The sequence below is a fragment of the Microcaecilia unicolor genome, chromosome 2 (assembly GCF_901765095.1).
Source record: "Microcaecilia unicolor chromosome 2, aMicUni1.1, whole genome shotgun sequence".
NCBI lineage: Eukaryota > Metazoa > Chordata > Amphibia > Gymnophiona > Siphonopidae > Microcaecilia > Microcaecilia unicolor.
The window spans coordinates 306,812,032-306,835,457 of record NC_044032.1 but is presented as its reverse complement, the minus strand read 5'-3'; the positions used below and the strand labels follow the sequence as shown (position 1 = coordinate 306,835,457).

The 23,426-nt window shown below is 40.7% G+C and overlaps 1 protein-coding gene across 1 annotated transcript in view; it reads left to right on the top strand.

Annotated features, from left to right (window-relative positions):
* Nucleotides 1-23,426, top strand: part of GRIN3A (glutamate ionotropic receptor NMDA type subunit 3A) — a 369,769-nt gene that overhangs the window by 152,484 nt on the left and 193,859 nt on the right. Inside the window, exon 3 of the mRNA XM_030194309.1 lies at nt 3,261-3,871. Within this exon, the coding sequence (XP_030050169.1) occupies nt 3,261-3,871 (611 nt within the window). The remainder of the gene's footprint in view (nt 1-3,260; nt 3,872-23,426) is intronic.

Here is a 23,426-nt window from a genome sequence, read left to right as displayed (position 1 = left end):
TCCCATTTTATACAATGAGACCTAGGGGCCCTTGTACTAAGCGGTGGTAAGCACAATGCAGGCTTACCATGTGTTAATTTGGAGCTGCCACTGGCCCATTGTGGGTGCTGGTGTAGTTCCTGTCCTAGCATGTGCCATTTCCTGTACTAGGGAAAATCAGCCACAATTTTTTAGCAGTTACCTGGCAGTAATCGGGCAGCACCGCACACTACCCGGTTACCGCTGGGTTAATGTGTGGGCCCTTACGTGGTGGTAAGTGCTCCCCCCCCCCCCCCCCCCCCCCCACATGGCCACACAGAGTAATCTTACTGCATGGCCATGCCTTTTTTTCAGTTCTTTTCCCTGCTGCAGTAAAAAGGGCCTCAGCGTGTGGCAAAAACAGCCCCCGCCGCTAGCACAGGGTCCTTTTTACCGCAACTTAGTAAAAGGGCCTCCTAGTTACTAATAACTTTGGTAACAGTAAACTAATACATTTTAGCAGTCCACATTGATAACTCCCCCACCATCCCTGTCACTTTCCCAAACTGTGTTAAAAGACTGAATTAAGGGGCCCTTTTACTAAGCTGCAGTAAGCACTAATGCATGCTTACTGCAGGTTATAATGCATTACTGCGGAGCATGATCAAGTGTTTCACTTTCATTTTTGCATGTGTGCACGCTAGCCACACACTAAAAAATACATTTTATTTTTTAGCACCGGAGGAGTGTTTGGGGGGCAGAGAGTGGGCATGGCTATGCTAATTGGTTAGTGCGTGGGCATTGCCCCATGTTAATTAGTGCAGGATTAGTGTGTGAGCCCTTACCATCTACATATAAGTGTCGGTAAGAGCTTACGTGGTAATGGCCATGCACTAATAATGGGAAAATTAGCATGTTGCCATTATTGCAGAAATAGGAAATTTAACCATTTACTGGCAGAACTAAAAATGGTCTTAGCATGTGCGAAAGACCCATGCTGAGGATAGCGCAGGCCACTTTTTAGGGAAAGGGTCCCTAAGATTGCTTTCATTAATTAGATTGTTCTATAATAACCAAAGTTAGAGTAAACCATGAAAATCTGGTATGGAATACATTTGAGGCATATTTAATACTGATGTTTATACAGCAAATTCAATAAATATTATTAAGGATAAAGAAAAGTGGTTCATGGTTGAAGAGAAGGGACAGATATTCAAGGATGAACTGGATAAGTTGAAGTCATTCACTGCATGTCCCTGATAAATTATGATATTTTGGGCTGGATTCTATATATGGCACCTCAATTTCCGCATGGAAATCAAAGTGAATTCTATAACGTACACTTTAATTTATGTGAACGTTATAGAATACGCTGAATGCTGCTCCGCATGACTAAATTTAGTCGTGGTCAATTATGACACCTAAAACTTAATGTAAATTCTGATGTATAAATTAGGCATGGAGCAGGTGTATTCTATAACAAAGAGCATAGATTTTAGAAATTCCCATGACCCGCCCATTCCACTCCCATAAATATGCCCACTTTTCAACTATATAACTTAGAATTTACATGCACCGTGTTATAGAATTTGCTTAGCGAGTTGTGCACATAAATCTTAATGATAATTAGTGCTGATAATTGCATGTTAACATCCAATTAACAGTGCTGATTAGCTAGTTAACCAATTTTTTTTTAATTTGTACCCTGCGCTTTCCCACTCATGGCAGGCTCAATGTGGCTTAGGTACTTATTTGTACCTGGGGCAATGGAGGGTTAAGTGACTTGCCCAGAGTCACAAGGAGCTGCCTAAGCCTGCAGTGGCAATTGAACCCAGTTCCCCAGGGCCAAAGTCCACCACTCTAACCACTAGGCCACTCCTCCACTCGATTAAGTTATACATGTTGTTATTGAATACAGTTCGATTCCCGTGCAGAAATTATGGTACCATATAAAGAATCCCAGGGTTTATGATTTACCCCAAGACCAGTTTGCATCTTCATGGCTAGATCCAGGCTGAGTCTAATTATCTGAGTATAATAAAATCAATATTTCCAAATACAAATCTAAATATGAACACAGTTGGAAGAAATTCATTGCTCACTAATTATGTTCGATCATTGCTTAATGCTTTATGATGGAGATGCAAGCCTGTATTTTATTAATGAACTTACAAACACAAAGAGATAGTTTTCAAAAGCATTTACCTGGGTAAATACGTATTTATCTAGGTAGATTGCCCTGGCTGAAAAGGTTAAAATTACTTGTGAGATTTCCCAGTGCATACATTTTAGCTAGATTTTTAATAAATGAATTCCCAGGAGTGCTTTCAGGGTGGAAAGGAAAACAGCAAAATATATATGTGTAGTTCTACAGCACCCAATCCCTCCCCATCATCTGTTGGAAAACAGAGGTGTCCTGAGGCTATATGGTAAGAGCTTATTCTCTAATGAAACTTAGTAAACTATGGAATTTTGTAAGTCTAAGTGCTGTGAAAATGAGCCCCTTAGGCACCTAGGTTCCATTACAGAATACTAGCATAACATGGTATTGGTGCCCATAAAATTAGGCCCACACACTTATACCAGCCATAGAGCTGGTGTAAGTATGGGCACCTAAATGTGGCAAGGATGTGGGTAGCCTACAGTATTCTGTACGGCCCCTTTTACAAAGCTGCAGCAAAAGGGGGCCTGCACTGAAATTGGCACATGTTTTTGACATGCACCAAAGCCTCCTTTACCACAGTAGGTAAAAGGCAGGTCTTTGTTTTTTTTATGAAATGGCTGTGCGGCAAGTGAAGCACTTGCCATGTAGCCATTTTGGGGAGGGAGCACTTACCACCATCCATTGAGGTGGCAGTAAAGGCTCCTGTGCTATCCTGGAGGTAACCAGGTACACACCAGTGCTACAAAAATTAAAACGTTTTTGTAACGCTGGATATGACGCGCTGCTACAGTAGCCCAGCGGTACTTCCGTTTTAGTGAGCAGTAAGTCTGCGTTGGGCTTACCGCCACTCACATCCCGCCTCCTTGCAAATACATACTATGTGAAATAGTCGTGTATTTACAGAACAGTGCTTAGGCAGCATATTGGAACAAATACACATAAGTTTGCACCTATGTATTTATATGCTAGTATTCTAAACATTTACTCATGCAATGGATTCATAAATGTTACAGCGCAGTTCATAGAATTGCCCTTCACCTGCTTAATGCAACCTTGTAATTAGGCTCTAAATGAGGAAATGAATATCTAGATTATTCAGTTTTCCAATGATTGTTTTTCCCCCTCCTTTTAAATACAGAATCCTCTCCACCTGCAGCTTGGCATAGAAAGCTCATTAAATTCCCATGCTGATGTCACATTTTCAATTCTGGCAATGAACAACTGGTACAATTTCAGTTTGATGCTATGCCAAGAAGATTGGAACATCACAGACTTTCTTCAGCTCACACAAAATCATTCCAAATTCCATCTTGGATCCATTATAAACATCACTGCAAACTTTACTTCCAAAAGCAACTTTTCAAACTACCTGCACCTTCAGCTGGATAGCATTAAGGATACCACGTCCACCATCATTATGTTTGGCTGCAACATGGAAAATACAAGGAGTGTTTTTGAAGTAGCTATGCAAATTGGAGTAATGCTTCCAGATTTCCACTGGATTTTGGGGGATTCACAGAATGTGGAAGAGTTGAGGACTGAAGGTTTGCCCTTGGGTCTCATTGCTCATGGTAAAACTTCAGAAACGTATTTTGAACACTATGTGCAGGATGCAATGGAGTTGGTAGCTAGAGCTACGGCAATGGCAACTTTTGTCCAACCAGAACTCGCCCTTATCCCTAGCACAACAAACTGCATGGACACCGAGAATGAGGAATGGAATATCACCTCTGGGCAGTACTTGTCAAGGTATACTTTTACATTCCATTTTGATACATTTTAGCTGGGACAGACACATGGGATCTCTTAGAGAAAGGAGGAGCTAGTGGATGCTGAGAATGGGCAAACTGGATGGGCCATTTGGCCCTTATCTGCCGTCATGTTTCTATGTATCTATGTTTGATATGCTTCAAAATATCATTTAGCGAATTGGTAGGCTTCTTTACAATTCGACAAAATGATTACATTGTTCTTTCTTTTGCTTCTTCCCGTAGAGCTATATTTGATTTTTCTTGTTTGAGAATCCAGATGTTCATTGTATTCTCTTAGTATACTGTATTTTGGAATTCCAGATTATTATCATTATTTGAAAAGCCTTCCTTAAGCCTAAGGGGGTTGTTTACTAAAACTTAGCTTGAGTTACCTGCAGCAGGGCCCATTTTATTCCTACGGGCCCTGCTGCAGATAACTTGAGCTAAGCTTTAGTAAACGACCCCCTAAAAGTGGAAACCAGTGGCACTGACATGTCTAAGGGGGTAACTTTATAAGTGATCAGAGTGTGTAAAACACCATTTTGGGCTAGATTTTATATGGCACATGACAAATTGTTGCAAAAAAAGCTCTATTCTATAAGTCACACTTAAAGTTAGGTGCGGCTTATAGAATAGAGCTTATACCCAGAACTCACCAACTGAAACATGGTGCAAATGTACATGCCTACATTTGGCGCATATCCCCATTATTCTATATCAAAGTACATAAATGCTAGGAATGCTCCCGTTCCTCCTATGACCCTCCCATTTCCACGCCCTTTATTTACTTGCGTATAAAATTTAGCCACGGATCTTACCTAATTTTACATGTGCAAGTTCCAATTAAATCTAATTAGTGCCAATTGCTTGGTAAACAGGCAATTATTGGCATTAATTGGCTCACTATTCAATTAAATTATATATGCAAATTGGGAACACACCCAAATTTGTACATGCAATTTTTGGTGACTTTTATAGATTTAGGGGGTTTATGTTCTGAAGTAGGTATTTATAAAATTGGCTAAGTTATATGCACATAAAAGTTGATGTTCAGAAAGCAGGACACACATTTGATATACCTATAGGTGTTTCCATGGGAAAAGAATGGACAGAAGGGTAAGATCGGCTTTGAGAGCCACAGATTTAAGTTGTTATTTCTCAATTTTTTGTAGTAGTGAGGCTCTCAAACAAAAATTAGTTAGTGGTTACTGGCAGGGTATCAAACCATGAGAGATTGAACTCAAAGAACCAGTACAAATGTTTGCACAGTTCTGTAAATGAACTTTATATTCTTTTAACAGTTCTAATATTTATTTAGTTAAAAACTTCTAATATACCACAATCAGTGCAAACATCACAGCTGATTAAAGATAGTAGATGATGATGGTAACCAAACGTCAATAGGCCAATCCAGTCTTCCATGTTATATCCCAACTTTCAGCGAACTTGATTGCTTGTAGGAATGTGTGTTAGTTAGCATACATTCTGTAAGCTTGCCTTAAAAGATGAATTGCAGTAGCCCAGAATAGTTTAAATGATCAGAATACTGGCATATTTATGCATATGTTCTGTGAAAAAGCACCTTAATGCGATGGTATTTAGTTTGAAGGTGAGAGTGGAATCTAAGTGAAGTGTGGCATGGCTGGCACTCAGTTATAAACACATTAAAGAAGCAATCTGCAATCAGGCAGAGCAGCAAAAAACAAGAAGCAGAACAAAAGGCATACAAGTAGACAATTTATTAAAACAAGCACCTGATGTGGCCACATTCCACACAAAAAGAGCTGCTTCAGGGGTAGAACTATTAAGCCAGACATAACAGATAGATTAAAAACAAACAAATAAATAATAGTAAAATTGTAACAAACTGATTCCATTTAAAACGTGCAAATGAACTAATTCAAAAGTAAAATCCATGAAAATACTCATGTAGAAATTAACATGGTGTAATGGCATAATGAGAAGTAATAACATAAACATGCATAACAGCAAACCACATTAATAAGTGTGTAAAAAGTGCATCAACAAATCCTATTGACTAAAAGTGCAAAAAGTGGCAGGCATGGATGACAGCAATGATTTAGTAAACCATCATTATAATGGTTACAGACAGAGCCATTTTATATGCAGAGGAACATAAATTATACCAAAAAGGATACATACCTAAAAGGGGAATTAAGATAAACATTATCCTTGTTAGAAACATTTTGATTAAGCTGAATAAAAAACAGTATTGTGATCAAAAAGCCACATAAGTGATATTGGAGTAGATTCTATATATGGTGCCTGAAAAATGGATGCCAAAATATTTCTGCTTAGGTGTATTCTGTAAATCGTGCCTAGATTTAGGCACAGTTTATAGAATATTATTATTATTATTATTATTATTATTTGTAGCACTTGTATCCCACATTTTCCCACCAATTTGCAGGTTCAATGTGGCTTACATTTGCCGTAATGGCAGTTGCCATTTCCGGGTAACAGAATTACAATTGGTAATGCGTTAAGTTGCATACATACATGGTAACATACATGGAACATAACATTTGTGGAACAGATCATGATATAGATATATCGTGTGCATATACATGTTAAGGAAGAATAAATTGTGGTAATTCATGAAGGCTCCTGAGTAATAAATTGGGATGTAGCATACTTTGGGTCATCGACTATGAAGAGACCATATTCGACATAAAGATTGAAGTGGTAGTGCTTATTCATTAATGGCAAAGAGTTTAATCAGTCAAGTGATAAGATTTCAGTTATGTCTCGGTCATGTAAAGTCTTATTATTTAGTATTTAAGATGGATGTTTGTGGTATGCCTTCTTGAACAGATCTGTTTTCAGTAGCCTTCGGAAGATAGTTAGGTCTTGCGTTGTTTTTATGGCCTTCGGTAGTGCGTTCCATAGCTGCGTGCAGATGTATGAGAAACTGGTCGCATATGTGGATTTATATTTTAGCCCTTTGCAGTTAGGGTAATAGAGATTGAATATGCCTATTAGGCTTATAAAATATACCTAGCAGTCATGCCTGGGTCTAACTCTAGGTGTGGCCATTTACACCAAGTAAAACTTGATGTAAATACTGGCACCTAAGTTACTCCCTCATGATCAAAAGCAAACGCCGGCGCTAGAGGCTGTTAGCGCCATATTAGCACCGGCGTTTGCTACTGCCCCATGATTAGAGCCCTTGAGCGTGTGAAACAACGCTCTCGAGGGCTCTTTGCGCAAGTAGCATGATAATGCATGCTAAACAGGGCTCAGCGCATTCATCGCCAATGATCAGCGGCCAGCGCGCCAAAATTTGGGTCGCTGGCCGCGGCAAACCCTACGCCAGCTCCAAGCTGCAGTTGCATGCTGGCAGGCCCCCGTTCCCCCCTCCCAAAGCAAACCTGGCAACAGGGGGCCGGAGGTCCAGCGGACCTCCGGTCCCCCCGATGATCCCACCCCCAGGTTCACAGAGGGCTGGAGATCTGGTGGGTCTCCAGCCCCCCCAAACCCCCAGAAAATGGTCCCTGGTGGTCTAGTGGCCGCCGGCCAAGCCCCCTCCCACCCAGCGAGCGATGGGGGGGAGGGGCTGGAGGTCTGGCAGACCTCCAGCCCACCACAACTCCCCCCCCCCCAGCATTGTCCAACCAATCCCTGGTGATCCAGCATAAAGGACAACCAAGCCCCTCCCGGCCGCCCTACCTTAGTTGGAGGAGGAACGCAGCCTGCCTTCTTCCTCTTCCTTGTGTTGACGATGCCGCAAAATGGCGGTGCCCAGCCCCGCCCAGTGCATCCTGGGATGCGCTGGGCGGGGCTACATACCATGTAAGGGAATCGCTCCCTTACGTGGTCTGTAGCCCCACCCAGCACATCCAGGATGCAATTTAAATATTTTAAAAGATCGAATTGCATCAATCTTTTTGCAAACAAGTTTAAAAAACAAAGATGGAATCTGAAACAGCTCAGTCTGCTGACTTTGGATTGCTATTTAAAAAAAAGAACGCTCAAAAAAACACTGAAAAAACCCGCCAAAAAGTTAAAAATCTTATGCATTCAAGTGGCCATCTTGGATGTATTCTAATGACACAAATGATGTAATTGGAACCAAGAAGTGCTCAAAATGAATGGGGCACACTGTATGGAAACCTCAAGGAAATAAACCAAAAGATTAACTCTCCTATCTACAAAGCCACGCTAGTGACTGCTGCGCAGCAATGCCAACAGACCATTCAGAGTGTATTACCACACAGACAGGCACTAGCATGGCTTCTTTAAACATGGTAAATGACCTCAAAACATTACATAAAACCTAATATTCCAATAAATATGTTCTAAATAACGTATGCATATCATTTAAGTAAAAATAATTTTTAATCATAAATTATAACATATATAAATACACTGAGCAAAAATAAATATATAAATAATGGTAAAGCACAATAACTAATGTGCCCAATGGCTTATAATAGTCTGTGGATGGAGTTAAACCTGTATAGTCAATGTCAGGCCATATCTGGCAACCAGCATTGAATATCTGGGTTTATTTTGACTGCAAAAAAGTTAACCAGCTATGCTGATATTCAGTGCTAACCGGTTGACTTTTTTGTGGTCAAAAAGAGGCCTGCTATTTAAGCGACCTATTTTGACCGCTCAACATAGCAGGTTAGGCACTGAATATCCGTGCCTAACCAGTTCCTTTTGTATGGTCTGAAGCTTGCCACTAACTGGGATATTCAGCGGGAAACAACAAGTTATCTCACACTGATATCCATAGTTAGGCGGTTAAATGCTATTTAACCAGCCAGGTGCCATTCCTGGCCTGTTAAATGGTTTTGAATTTTGGTGGGTAGATGTCTACTTACCTTTAGACTGTTGAATAGGCTTCAAATAAGCAGTTTCTTTGCACCTCAATTACTTTTATGGGGTAATTCTATAAAAGTTGTCTAAGGTTAGGCACTAAAATACTGGGCCCTAAGTGAAAATTCTATATCAACAATCACACACATAATGGCCGTTATAGAAAATTAAAATCTGCAATTTGGCATCTAACTTTAGTTGTGAACACTGGCTGGTGTAAATGCTTGCACCTAACTGCTGTCAGTTTTGCACATAATTGACAGTATTCTGGAAACTTAGCGTGTAAGTTCTGGAAAATTGCAGTTGTGTGCCATAGAACATTTGTACTAATGTTATAGAATACCAAGTGCAGTTATGCATTAACTACAAATTAGTGCCAAGTAACACCAATTATCTTCAAAGAATTCCAATTAACAGGTAATTTGTCAATTAAGCTACTTGCATAACTGTAGGCATACTATAATCTGTGTGCACAATTTTGCCCACATCTAGAGATCTGCACTAAAAGACAGGTATATTCTATAACAATGCGTGTAACTTAATTGGCTTACAATTTACCCACAGAACTCGCTAAGTGTATTCTGTAATGTAGTGCACCTAAATTCTAACACATGTATGCAAAAAGGGCATGGTTATAGGTGGGGTAATGAGCATTTTGTGGGTGTTCCAAAATTTACATGCATTGTTATAGAATTTGTCCCTCTGTGCCTAAATCTACGCATCAGGATTTACACCATGTTTTCATGGAGGCATGCAGTTTTAGGTGCTGTGATATCAACTACGCATATTCTATATACCGCACCTAATTCTAGGCATTCCTCATAGAATACGCTTAGGCGGAAATGTTTTCTGCATGGATTTTTAAGGTGTCATATATAGAATCTGGCCCTAAGTATAAAATTGTGCATGCAAGATTATAGAATGAGGGGGCTGGTGTACACAAAATTGATTTATCACACATTAACTTATGATTTGCTGAACATACAATCAGGGTGTGTATATGAGCAAGTTGTAATGCATGTTTAAACTTTTTTTTATCAAATCAAACATTCAAAATTACCAAAATTGCCTGAAAATTGGTGAAATGTCTGAAAAAAAACCCTCTGAAATTGCTTTGTCTGTGCCCATCCCTAGAAATTAATTCTTTTCCAGGTCAATTTTTGTCCTTAACTTTCATTCTCTATTATCCTAGGTAGTTAATATAAACATTCCAACACTCAGTCCTCCTCCCCCTCCTCTCCACTCCACCTGCCCTCACAAGGCCATGGCTTACCATCAAGCTTTCTAGTAATCTTCAGATGCAACAATACCATTACTGAGATCCTATTAAAGGCCACTCACTTTCATAGCAAACAAATGCACCAATCTGTACCATTGAATGTTTAATCATTTGTAATACAGAATCTGTGTGTTTTTGTATAATGCATGCCAGATTTATAGGGGCTCATTTAAGACTTGGTAATGCTAATGTCAAATGACACTAATGGTCCAACTTGATTTGCAAAGAAGCAATAGGTCAGTATGAACTTCAACAAAGGGCTTATGTATATACAGTTACTAATAGCAACCTCAGGGTATTCCTGATAGATGTGCTTCATTTATCATATTAAAATGCAGCTGGAGATATTCAAATCACTAGAATAAATGAATGAAAATGAAACACGTATGAGACTATAGAGTTTTAGTAAGGATGGTGTTTCCCTCTGTTCATTTTCCATAGCTTCCTAGAATTATAAGAGTGTGCTCTGTAAGTTTAGGAACCCTCCGTGTAATTTTGTATTTTGAATACATGTGGAGTGAAGGAGTAGACTAGTGATTCATGCAACGGGCTGGAAGTCAGAAACACCAGAGTTCAAATCTCACTGACACTCCTTGTGGCCTTGGACTAATCACCTTACCCTCCTTTGCCTCAGGTAAAAAAAAACTTAGAGATTGTGAGCTTTCTCGGGACAGGAAGATACCTAGAGGGGCATAATCGAACGGCGCAGCCAGCCATCTTTGGGGCTGGCTCCACAAGGGGTCGGAGCCAACCGCATTTTTGAAATACGGTTAGGGCCGGCTAAATCGATCGCCGGGTGTAGAGGAGATGGCTGGCTTCGTTTTTCAGCCATAATGGAAACCGGGCCCGGCCATCTCAAACCCGGCAAAATGCAAGGCATTTGGTCGTGGGAGGAGCCAGCATTTGTGGTGCACTGGCCCTTCTCACATGCCAGGACACCAGTCAAGCACCCTAGGGGGCACTTCTAGAAATTAAAAAAATAAAATAAAAGTAGCTCCTAGGTGCATAGCTCCCTTACCTTGGGTACTGAGCCCCCCTAAATCCCCCCCCAAAACCCATTCCTCCCAACTCGACACCATTACCATAGCCCTAAGGGGTGAAAGGGGGCACCTACATGTGGGTACAGTAGGTTTGGGGGGGTTGGAGGGCTCAACATTCACCATCACAAGTGGAACAGGTAGGGGGGATGGGCCTGGGTCCACCTGCCTGAAGTGCACTGCACCCACTAAATACTGTTCCAGGGACCTGCATACTGCTGTCAGGGAGCTGGGTATGACATTTCAGGTTGGCATACAGGCTGGCAAAAATCTTTATTTTTTTTAATTTTGGGGGGTGGGAGGGGGTTGGTGACCACTGGGGGAGTAAGGGGAGGTCACCCCCGATTCCCTCCGGTGGCCATCTGGTCAATTGGGGCACTTTTTTGTGACTTGGACATAAAAATAAATGGACCAAGTGCAGCCGGCGAAATGCTCATCTGAGCCGGCCATCTTTTTTCCATTATGGGTTGAAGCTGGCTATCTCGTAACCATGCTCCTGTCCCTCCCCCCACCCCATCCCATCCCGCCTTCTGTACCCTTCCTTGAAGGTTGGCCGGCTCCGCGACGAAAAGCAGTTGGGGCCGGCCAAAATCGGCTTTCGATTATACCGATTTGGCCAGGATCAGGAGATCGCTGGCCATCTCCCGATTTGTGTCGGAAGATGGCCGGTGACCTCTTTCGAAAATAAGCTCACTAGTGTACCTGAATGTAACTCAACTTGAATTACCACTGGAAAGGTGTGAGTTAAAAGTACTTGGGATCCTATACAAAGCTGTGGTAGAAAGTGGCCTCAGCATGCCTTTATATGACTCTTTCCCATATGCTAAGTCCATTTCTACCACTGTCAGAAAATGGAGACTTTTCCAAATTAATGTCCACTCACTAATCCATTACCAAAACTTAGAGTGTAGTTTATACAATACTGTGCACCTCACATGGTGCACCTAGGCATACCAACTTATGCCTGCCACTGACATGGCGTAAGAGAACATACCTACACATGGGTGTGCCAAAGCCAACCTTATACTAGTATTCTGTATCGGATTCTTGATACCAAGATGCTGTTATAGAATTAGCACCACGTGCACAGTGTTGGGGCACCTAGACTGGAGCAAGTTATAGAATCCATTGTTTCTACTTTGGGCCTTTGGCATTGTTTATTCAGGCTTTGCCATCTTTGCATTTTCTTGTAAAATTCATGTGTGATTACCCTGACTCCTACAGATTTGTATGCATGGGTTATAACCTTCCTAAATTTAATATTTTCTTTGTGTCACTTCTGATCTTCAGAGTCCTGCTGGGTTCTTTAGAGTGACATATCAATCTCTTGACACTCTGCATCATGCCTTCTTCAAGAATAAAGGTCCAATTTATCAGTCTGAGGAAAATACCAGTAAGACACCCAGGTCTAGAGTGAGATTCTACCACCCTAAAGTCTTTACAATTAATGTAGAAGTAGCTACTTCACATAAAGGGGGGGAGGGTAATTCTATAAATGGCACCCAAAGGTAGGCACCAGGCAGATCCGTGCCAAGCGCCAATTCTATAAAGCGCTTAGAGTGGATCCCCCCCCCCCCCAAACACACACACACTGAGCATGAGGAGTTATGCCTGCTGATACCTGGTGTAAATGCCAGCACTCATCTTTTCACTGAAACATGGTTAACTGGCTCTGATATTCCTTTTCTCAACCAATTCAATTCCCACTGCAGCTCCTTGTGACTCTGGACAAGTCACTTAACCCTCCATTGCCCCTGGTACAAAATAAATACCTGCATATATGTAAACCTCTTTGAATGTAATTGCAAAAACCTCAGAAAGGCAGTGTATCAAGTCCCATTTCCCTTTATCTATATCAACCACCTCCTCTTTAAGCTAGATCTTTTTCTTGGGTGCTGACTCCCAAGTTTGACCCTAGCATCAGGTAACTATGATTTGGATTAATCTTTCCAATGTGCATCACCTTGCATTTGTCCACATTAAATTTCATTTGCCATTTGGATGCTAAGTCTTTCAATTTCCTAAGGTCTTCCTGCAATATTTTACAGTCCACACGTGTTTTAACAACCTTGAATAGCTTTTTCTTATCTGCAATTATAATCACCTCATCATTCCGATTTCCATATCATTTATATACATGTTGCATAGCACCAGTCCCAGTACTAATCCCTGCGGCACTCCAATGTTCCCTTCTCCATTGAGAGAAATGACCATTTAACCCTACCCTCTGTTTTCTGTCCAATAACCAAATCCTAATCACAGAGCCCACAAAAATGCCACACACCCCACAGCTATAGTAACACACAGCAATACAAAAGCATATATAAATAGATATAAACATTCACATATGCATATATGCAGAAAGGTTGAAAATTGTTCCTTGAGACATGCTCCTCATGCTTTCCCCATTATAAATGCCACAGGCCTGTCTTTGTTCAGATAGTTCTTAGTGATTCAGATGTACAGTAAATTGCAAATTCTACTGTGAAACCTAGTGACTGAACTATGAAGTATGTAGCTGGTTACTATCAGGCTCGTTTTCGAAAAAGAAGGACATCCATCTTTTGACATAAATCGGAAGATGGACGTCCATCTCTCAGAGATGTCCAAATCGGTTTAATCGAAACCCAATTTTGGACATCTCCAACTACAGTCCGTCACAATGACGTCCAAATTTTAAGGGGGCGTGTTGGAGGCGTAGTGAAGGCAGGACTTGGGTGTGCCTAACACTTGGACATCTTTGACCCATAATCAGTGCATTTTTTCTAGCGAAAAAGGTGCTGTTACTCAAATGCCAGGCCACCCTTCAGGGGTGGGGTGATCACTGAGGGACCCACTCCACAATAGCCAGGCCCCCTGCAACCAGTCACAGAATCTATGACAAGGCAGATTGGTATGTAGAGCCTGAGCTCTTTTATTAAAACTTGGGAACCATGGGTTGATTTTAGCAGACAATGGAAAAGGTGCCGGTACTCAGTACCCCCAAGTACCCCCTCAAAAAAAGCCCTGCCCATAATTGAAAAAAGCAAGGACATCCATGACGAACACTTGGACGTTTTCATCCAGACATGTTTTTTTTACAAATAAGACACAAAATGACCACCAGAGGGATTCGGGATGACCTCCCGTTACTCCCACAGTGGTCACTAACCCCCTCCCACCCTCCGAAAACATCTTTAAAAATATTTCATGCCAGCCTCAGATGTCATTCTCAGGTCCATGGCAGCGCATGAAGGTCCCAGGAGCAGTTTTAGTGGGTACTGCAGTGCACTTCAGACAGGCGGATCCATGCCCATACCCCCTTACCCGTTACATTTGTGAAGGAAACGTCTAGGTGTCCCCCTTCACCCGTAAGGGCTAGGGTAGTGGTGTACAGTTGGGGGTAGTGGGTTTTGGGGTTTTTTGGGGGGCTCAGCACACAAGATAAGGGAGCTATGTTCCAATCATTTTATGAAGTCCACTGCAGTGCCCTCTAGGGTGCCCGGTTGGTGTCCTGGCATGTAAGAGGGATCAGTGCACTACAAATGCTAGCTCCTCCCACATCCAAATGGATTGGATTTGAATTTTTTTTGTCTTGGACGTCTTTGTTTTCGAAAATCGCTGAAAGTCAAAGACATCCAAGGATGTCCAAATCTAGGGATGTCCAAATTTAGGGACATCCTTGGAGTTGGACATCTTGACGGTATTTTCAAAACGAAAGATGGACGTCCATCTTGTTTTTAAAATACGGTTTTCCCCACCCCCGGAGTTGGATGTTTTACAAAGATGTCCAAATCCAAACATAGACGTTTCTTTCGAAAATGCCCCTCTATGTATGGTAGAGAGGCACAGCAATGTTTCTTACCTTGCTACTGTAGCTCCCTGCGGTTTAATATAAAACACATCATTTGAAATCTGTTGAATGTGACATATAATGGTCAGATATATCTTCAAAAATCAAATTATTCGCCCATGTAAATGTTATAAACTCACAATTAAACTATATTGAATATTCTCACAAAATCAATACGATTTTTATCTTTCAAACTGTATCATAATAATTAAAAGATTAATTTGAAAATTTTTTATGATGTAGAAAAAGCTTGGGAAAGGATTGTATACATCTTTAGCACTGAAAATACTCATTATAAACCATGCCGTCACACTTTCTGAAGATTAAATCAGCAAGTCTTCCATTAAATCCAAAACCAAGCTGTACATGGAAACATCAGTACTTTCATCAATCTTTTGCCGAAACCTTACAGTTCTTATGTGCATTTTTGTTCGTTCTATTTAGAATTCAGCAAGCCCTGATGCAGCATAATGGTACAATACTGATCAGTAAAGGCTTGGCTTGGGGCTTTATAGAAGGCTCTCTCTAACCTTATCTAATGGAGCTTGGTTTTTATAGATAAAGGAACAGTTCTTGGTTTTGGCTTGAACTATCCTGAGTACTCTCCTATAAATTTGCAAGTTTTCAACTGCTATCAGTTGTTGTTTAAACTGAACTAACTCTGCTTCTGTCATTATCATGAAACTTATATTGGCCAGCTGAGACTTGAATAGGTTATTTTTGGTCAAGATGAATCCATGCTCTTAGACTGTCAATCACCATTTCAAGCAATAGCTTTATGTGTTCAAATTATTGCTTGTTTTTACTCAATAGACTGAGCTTTTCAGCTTGTTTCCTAAGATGCAGGTCTTTTTCACTGGAGGTAGCCAACCACACGGATGTTTTCAAAGTCAGCATTTTAAAATTTCTTTTGTCTCATGGAGCTCTTGATAAGCACTTTGGTAGCGTTCATCTTTGTTTTGTAATTGTTCTGACAGGGGTTTCTGGTACCCTGTTTAATTATTGCAGGATTGCTTATCATCCAAGCAATCCTGCAATAATTAGATTTCTATATCCTTCTCCTGAACTGTCTAGTTCAATTGCCAAGATTCTGACAGCTGATCTGTAAATCTTCCAGAGTAATTTGGAAGCTATGGGACACATCTTTCAAGAAGTCATAAAATTGCATTAGCTTTTTCACACAGAGTAACTAATTTAATGATAATGGACTCACTTGTTCAACATATGCCTCCCTACCCTTGGAAACACATCCAATTTTTTAGTCAAAATACATAGGGCAGTTTTATTGTGCTTCAATAAGTGCTTTATATTCTGCTATACACCTTTCATTAAATCAGCTATCTCTTGATAAAAAGGATTTTTCTGGTGAGTTCATGTAAATGCACATGCTTCATCCTTGGGCTACCTTGCAGGGTGTAGAAGCTATGCTTTCAAACAGGATGCCATGAGATTGGAGCACCCTGCCCCGGGCTCCCAATGCGCCCCCAGCATTCTCCCTAGCACTCTCTACAGTTACCAGGCAGTCCCAGGGCAAATCAACTTCCCCCTCCCACACGGGACTTTGCAGGCAGATGAATCTTACTTTTTCTTTCTTTTACTCCAGTTTACGTTATCATTATGCAGCTATAACTTGGATGATTCTTCCCAATGTGCACCACTGTGCAATTGTCCATATTAAATTTCATCTGCCATTTGGTCTGGCTGCAATTTCACACAGTCCACATGTGATTTAATAAACTAAAGCATAGGCATCACTATTTAAAAGTTTTTTTTTTAATAGTTGAAGTATTTTTCTATGCTGCTGTGTTACCCTGGTTGCACTGATCGGCAGTTGTGATTAAATAATTCAGCCAAACAATAACATTTGACGCTCCTGTTACCCAGTTGGGGTTCAGGGAGGCAGATTACTTTGGAAGATTTTTTTCACTTATGGTAACCTGCAAGTAGGCAGGTGGATAGGAACTAAGAGCCTAATTAAAGAACAACATAAAACTGAAGAACACATTTAAAACATGTTCAGCCAAAAGAAATTAGAGAATAAAACATTTACAAAAGAAGCTAAGAACATAAGCATTGCCATACTGGGACAGACTGAAGGTCCATCAAGTTCAGCATCCTGTTTCCAGCAGTTACAAGAACCTGGCAAGATCCCAAACAAGTACAATACATTTTATGCTGCTTATCCTAGAGATAACTCAAAACAATTTGCACAGTAGAGGATATTAGAAAGTACAAATATGCTGGAACGGGTTTGTACTGGGTAAGTCTCATAAATGCATCACGGCTGGTATCACTTCACTCCCGCGGTGAACCTCTCACCGTGTGTATATTCTAATCAACCTACCAATTCTTAAATTTCTTCTCTCTTTTTTCTTCTCTCTTTATTAATAATATTATATAAAAATTGAGGCAATATGTTACTTATCTCATTTTCAAACAGGTGTGCTCACAAACCCCGACAGGTAGCCTGTTTCGCAATACTTGCTTTGTCAAGGGGGAGCCCTTCACCAAATATTTGATCGTAATGCCTCTGGTTATCATCCTAGAGATAAGCAGTGGATTTTCCCCAAGTCCATCTTATGGACTTTTCTTTTAGGAAGTTATCCATACTTTTTTTAAACCCCGCTAAACTAAGTGCTTTTACCACATTCTCTGGCAACGAATTCCAGAGTTTAATTACATGTTGAATGAAGAAATATTTTCTCCAGTTTTGTTTAAATATACTACTTTGTAGCTTCATTGTGTGCCCCCTAGTCCTAGCATTTTTGGAAAGAGTAAACAAGTGATTCATGTCTACCCATTTCACTCCACTCATTATTTTATAGACCTCTATCATATCTCCTCTCAGCCATCTTTTCTCCAAGCTGAAGAGCTCTAGCCGCTTTAACCTTTCCTCATAGAGAATTCGTACCATCCCCTTTATCATTTTCATCGTCCTTCTCTATACCTTTTCTAATTCCACTATATCTTTTTTTGAGATGCAGTGACCAGATTTGCACACAGTATTCAAGGTGCAGTCGCACCATGAGTGATACAAATGCATGATAACATCCTCATTTTTGTTTTCCTTGCTTTCCTAATAATATCTTGCATTTTATTTGCTTTCTTGGCCTCCGCGGCCGCCACACACTGAGTAGAGGGTTTCAACGTATTATCAATGATGGCACCTAGATCCCTTTCCTGGCTGGTGACTTCTAATGTGGAATTTTACATCATGTAGCTATAGTTTGGGTTCCTCTTTGCCAAATGTATCACTTTGCACTTGCTCACATTAAACGTGATCTGCCATTTTGATGCCCAGTGTCCCAGTCTCATAAAGTCCTCTTGTAATTTTTCACAATCCTTTTGCAATTTAACAACTTTGAATAACTATTTGTGTCTTCAGGAAATTTAATTACCCCACTAGTTACTCCTAGCTCAGTGAAAAGGAATCCTAATTAAGGAGTCCTTTTACTAAGCTTCGCTAAAAGGGGCCATGTGATATGTTTAGCGTGTAGGTTTCCCTGCCTGCAGAGGCCACTTTTACCATGGCTGTAAAATGGCTACATTTCCATGCTATCTATTAATGGCCAGGCACTAATTTCCATGTTAGCATATGGACATTAGCACATGAGCTCTTACCAATACCTATTTTGTAGGCAGGAAGGGCTCATGTGCTAACAATGCATTCATCGGTTGGTGTGTGGAAATGTAGCTGCGTTAAGCAATTAGTGCTGGGCATATCTACTCTCCGCACCCTACCCCAATGCCCTGGCACTAAAAAATACCGGGGAAATGTGTGCAGATGCACCTGAGAATGCTCCACAATAGCAGTGTCGTACCAAGGGCGGGGCGGTGGGGGCAGTCCGTCCCGGGTGCACACTGCAGGAGGGGTGCAGGTAAGAAGAATGCACCCAGGGGGGATGCTGAACCTGGGGGGGGGGGTGTGTGTGTCATGCTGCACCCAGGGGAGATGGACGACGCTACACCCGGGGGAAGGAAGGGGTGCGCAACACTGAACTGCCCCGGGTGGCAGCCGACCAAGGAACGCCAATAGTGCATTTTGGCATATGGAAATTACATGGTAGTGCTTACTGCTAACTTAGTTAAAGGACCCCTAAGTGGCTAGAGTTCTACAATCATTTTATTTTTCATAGCTAGCTTCACAGGAAGTAAGAAGACAAGAATAGGGACACACATTACAAAGGAGGAAGATAGGCTTTTTTTAAATTGATTTTTATAGCCATGGAGTAAGTATTGGGCTTCTTATTCCTGTTTGAAGTGGAGAACACATCTTCCAGGGGAGCATCCATCAGATCATCCAAGCTGGGTACCCACTGCAAGAAATCAGCGAGCTTGTTAAGATAAGTTCCTATGTAGTAAAGAGCCTGAGATACAAGGAGAGACAGGATATGGACAAAAAAAACATCTGGCCTTTGGACCCCATGGGACAGGTTTGAATACCCTGGCTTAAGAGAATTTTTGGCATTTACATGCACAATTGGTTCGTAACTGTTAGTACCTTCTTTATAGAATAACCCCCCGCCCCCCCAGCCAGATATTATCAATATATTTGTGGGCTTGATTTGGGATAGGGCAACATCAGTGTAAATAATTATCTGGACAGCAGCAATACTCAACTGCTATCTCTTTAAATTGCATGTTCAGTGTAGGGTTACCCAACAGCCAAATGGATCATGTTGGCACAGTGATCACACTATCCGTATATTCAGTGTTACTTCCTATATGGATAGGGGCATTAAATTAAAGTGTGTAACTATCAACGTCATTTTACTATTAACTAGTAACTAGTTCTCATTGCATAAAATGGGACTTGTGGTAAAATAGAACAAGTTAGTGGTAAAATGAAGTCTCTTAACAGTAGCAGGAAAGACGGATTCCAAAGCACAGGAAACCAAGCCAAGAGAAAAAAAAAAAAAAAATACAATGGGCTTCCAAGAGTGGGTCGGCCTCCAAACTTTAATGAAGTGGAACGCCTGTGTCAGGAGTCGTCAGTTTTAGTAATATAATCTGGGTAATATCCTCTGTTCTTTCAATATAAGTAGGAAATGCCAACACATATAAAGGTAAGTCAGGTGAAATACTTTGACACTCAGGCTTATTTTCGAAAGAGAAGGGCGCCCATCTTTCGACACAAATCGGGATATGGGAGTCCTTCTCCCAGGGTCGCCCAAATCGGCATAATCGAAAGCCGATTTTGGGCATCCTCAACTGCTTTCCGTCGCGGGGACAACCAAAGTTCATGGGAGCGTGTCAGAAGCATAGCGAAGGTGGGACTGGGGTGTGCTTAACACATGGGCATCCTCTTCCGATAATAGAAAAAAGAAGGGCGTCCCTGACGAGCACTTGGCTTGACTTTATTTGGTCCATTTTTTCTTTTGACCAAGCCTCAAAAAGGTGCCCGAACTGACCAGATGACCACCGGAGGGAATTGGGGATGACCTCCCCTTACTCCCACAGTGGTCACGAACCCCCTCCCACCCTAAAAAAAAAATTTTAAAAATATTTTTCCAGCCTCTATGTCAGCCTCATATCTCATACCCAGCTCCATGACAGCAGTATGCAGGTCCCTGGAGCAGTTTTAGTGGGTGCAGTGCACTTCAGGCAGGCAGACCCAGGCCCATCCCCCCTACCTGTTACACTTGTGGTGGTAAATGTGAGCCCTTCAAAACCCACCAGAAACCCACTGTACCCACATCTAGGTGCCCCCCTTTACCTGTGAGGGCTAGGGTAGTGGTGTACAGTTGTGGGGAGTAGGTTTTGGGGGTGGGGTTGGGGGCTAAGCACCCAAGGTAAAGGAGCTATGCACCTGGGAGCAATTTCTTAAGCCAACTGCAGACAGGTTTCCCCACCCCTTCCCGAGGACGTCCTGTGAGGACGCCCTCAGGAAAACTTTGGCGCCCCATTCGATTATGCCTCTCCTTGTTACCTTTGGGCGCCTTGTTTGATTATGCCCCTCCTTGTTACCTTTATATGTGTTGGCATTTCCTGCTTATATTGAAAGAAGAGAGGATATTATCCAGACTGAATTACTGATACTGACGACCCCTGACAGAGGTGTTCCACTGAAACATGACCCGTGTCAGGTCATTTAAAGTTTAGATGCCAATCCACTCTTGGAGGCCCATTGTGCTTTTTCTGCACATCTTAATGATAGTCCACACTGATAACTATGATCCATTCTGACTAAATTAAGCATCAGAACTGCCACTTACCTTAGGACAGTCACTATACCTGCTGAAAATCTGGCCTCTTGATGTAGGTACCTTTGGTAGGGTGCCAAATCAAATATCTAACTGGAAAAAAAAGTGTACAAGAAAACTGCAAGATTTTTGTTCTTTTGCTTCCAACTTAAATTTTGTGTAGGTATAGAGTTCTATTTTTAAGCTACAGTCTTCTTCTCACATTATTTTTTATTGCATTATTTATGAATGAGATCTATAATGGTTCATATATTATCACCTAATCAGTAAATGAACATGACATCTCAAATAATGGTGGTCCATAATTTGATTTGTTACTCACTTACTCTCTTTTTTTTTTTCATTTGTGAAGAAAATGTGGAAAGGATGGGCAATCCAAATGTAGACAATTCCATTAAGAAAGAACAGTGCTGTCCAGCCTAGAACAGTGTAAACATTAATGTACTGATATCATATGAGCAGAAGAAAGAATAAGCACAAAATAACTTCATTTGGATAAGTGATAGAACTGTAGAAAGAAAAGGAGGAGAAAGGAAAGGATGAACAGGTCAACTCACTTGCTATTGTTATTATTATAAACTGGCTGAAACCTTGCTTATAAGAAACTTCTAACTCTACTGAAAACAAGATATAATCTTTACTTTCTATTGATTTTTCGTTATCTGTTTCTTATTTAAAGGAGGAAAAAGGCTTCAGATGCTCGGCTAGATTTTTTGCTTTTGCTGTTTGCTGGGCAAGCTTCCTCGTCAGCCTTAAAAACCTCCTTAGAGAGAATCTTTTTATTTTTGTTTTCCTATTTTCTAGTTTATCACTTCATGTAATGCTTCTATAATTTTCAAAAGTTCTTGTAAATAATTTCCTTAAGGGCACCGCCATTACTTATCTTTGTAGATGTGCTGTTTACATCGGTTTGCACAACAGAGCGCCTCCATCTCACTACTTCTTCAGGAGACAAACTGTATTTCATGATTTCGTCTATGTCCTGCCAAAAGTAAGGCAAACTATATGAGCTTATGAACTTTTCTTGCTTCGGAAATGAGAGAAACAACCATGTATAGTCTTACCCTCATTATTCTCATCCTATATTTCTTTATCCTCGCTTTTTAAATATGGCGCCTATTGATTTTAAAGGGACGCTAGTTCTGCTTAGCAAATCAGCTGTTATTTTTTATACTTTCTCTTCCTGTAGCCGATGTTGTATTGACCCTAATTAGAAGGGTATTTTAAAAAACACTTTCCGTCTATTCTAGAGTAGAGAGGTGTGATAGCCGTGTTAGTCCACTTTTAAAGGTAGTCAATAGAAATAAAACATGGAAAAGAAAATAAGATGAAACATTTTATTTTATTGGACATAATACATTTCTTGATTAGCTTTCGAAGGTTGCCTTTCTTCAGATCGGAAATAAGAAAACGTTGGTAGATGACAGTATATATAAGTGAAAGATCAAAGCATTTCAGTGACAGTCTAACAGGATTCTGTTCTACTATTTAAGCCTTTGGGGATCAAGGCTTGTAATTTGTGAATCCACCACTGTGTCATTTGATTATCTCTATTCCCTCCTCATGTTGAATTTTTTACTTGATGTATGACAACACATTCATAGTCTGTGAATTTATGATGATACTTGTTGCAATGTTCTACAATTGAGGCTTCTGTTTTTTGATATTTCAAATTGTGTTTATGCTCGCTTAGACGTTGTTTAAGGGATCTTGTGGTTTTTCCTACATAAATCTTGGAACAAGGACATTTCAATATGTATAACCACATGTGTGCTGCTACAATCAGTGTTGGTATTGATGTTATAGCATTTATGATCAATTGGATAAACTATTAAAACAAACGAATACTAGAACCAAGAACTACCATATAGAATCTTTGCTTAAAATGAAAAACAAACAGAAGATACAGAGATGCAAACCTGTGTTTTACAATACAACCAAGGGACAGTTCAAATGGTAAAAATACTTAAACAACATTGGAGAATAATGCAGACACATCCTATATTTAAAGATCATAATCTATGAATAGCATATTCTAAAAGAAAAAATATACAAGAGATTCTACTATATCAACTCTAAATAAGAACACAGGAGAAGAAAGTAAAGGACACAGTGCTTGTGGATCATGTAAATATTGTACAAGCATGCGGGTAACAAAGGAATTCATTAATCCAATTGATCATTAATTCTGTAACATCAATATCAACACAATTGCCCCCCCCCCCCCCCACCTCGGGCTCTGGCCCCCTCCCATTGTGAGGTCTGGCTATGCCCTTGGATAATACACTAGAAAATAGGAAAACAAAAATAAAAAAAAGACTCTCTCTTAGCAGGTTTTTAAGGCTGATGAGGAAGCC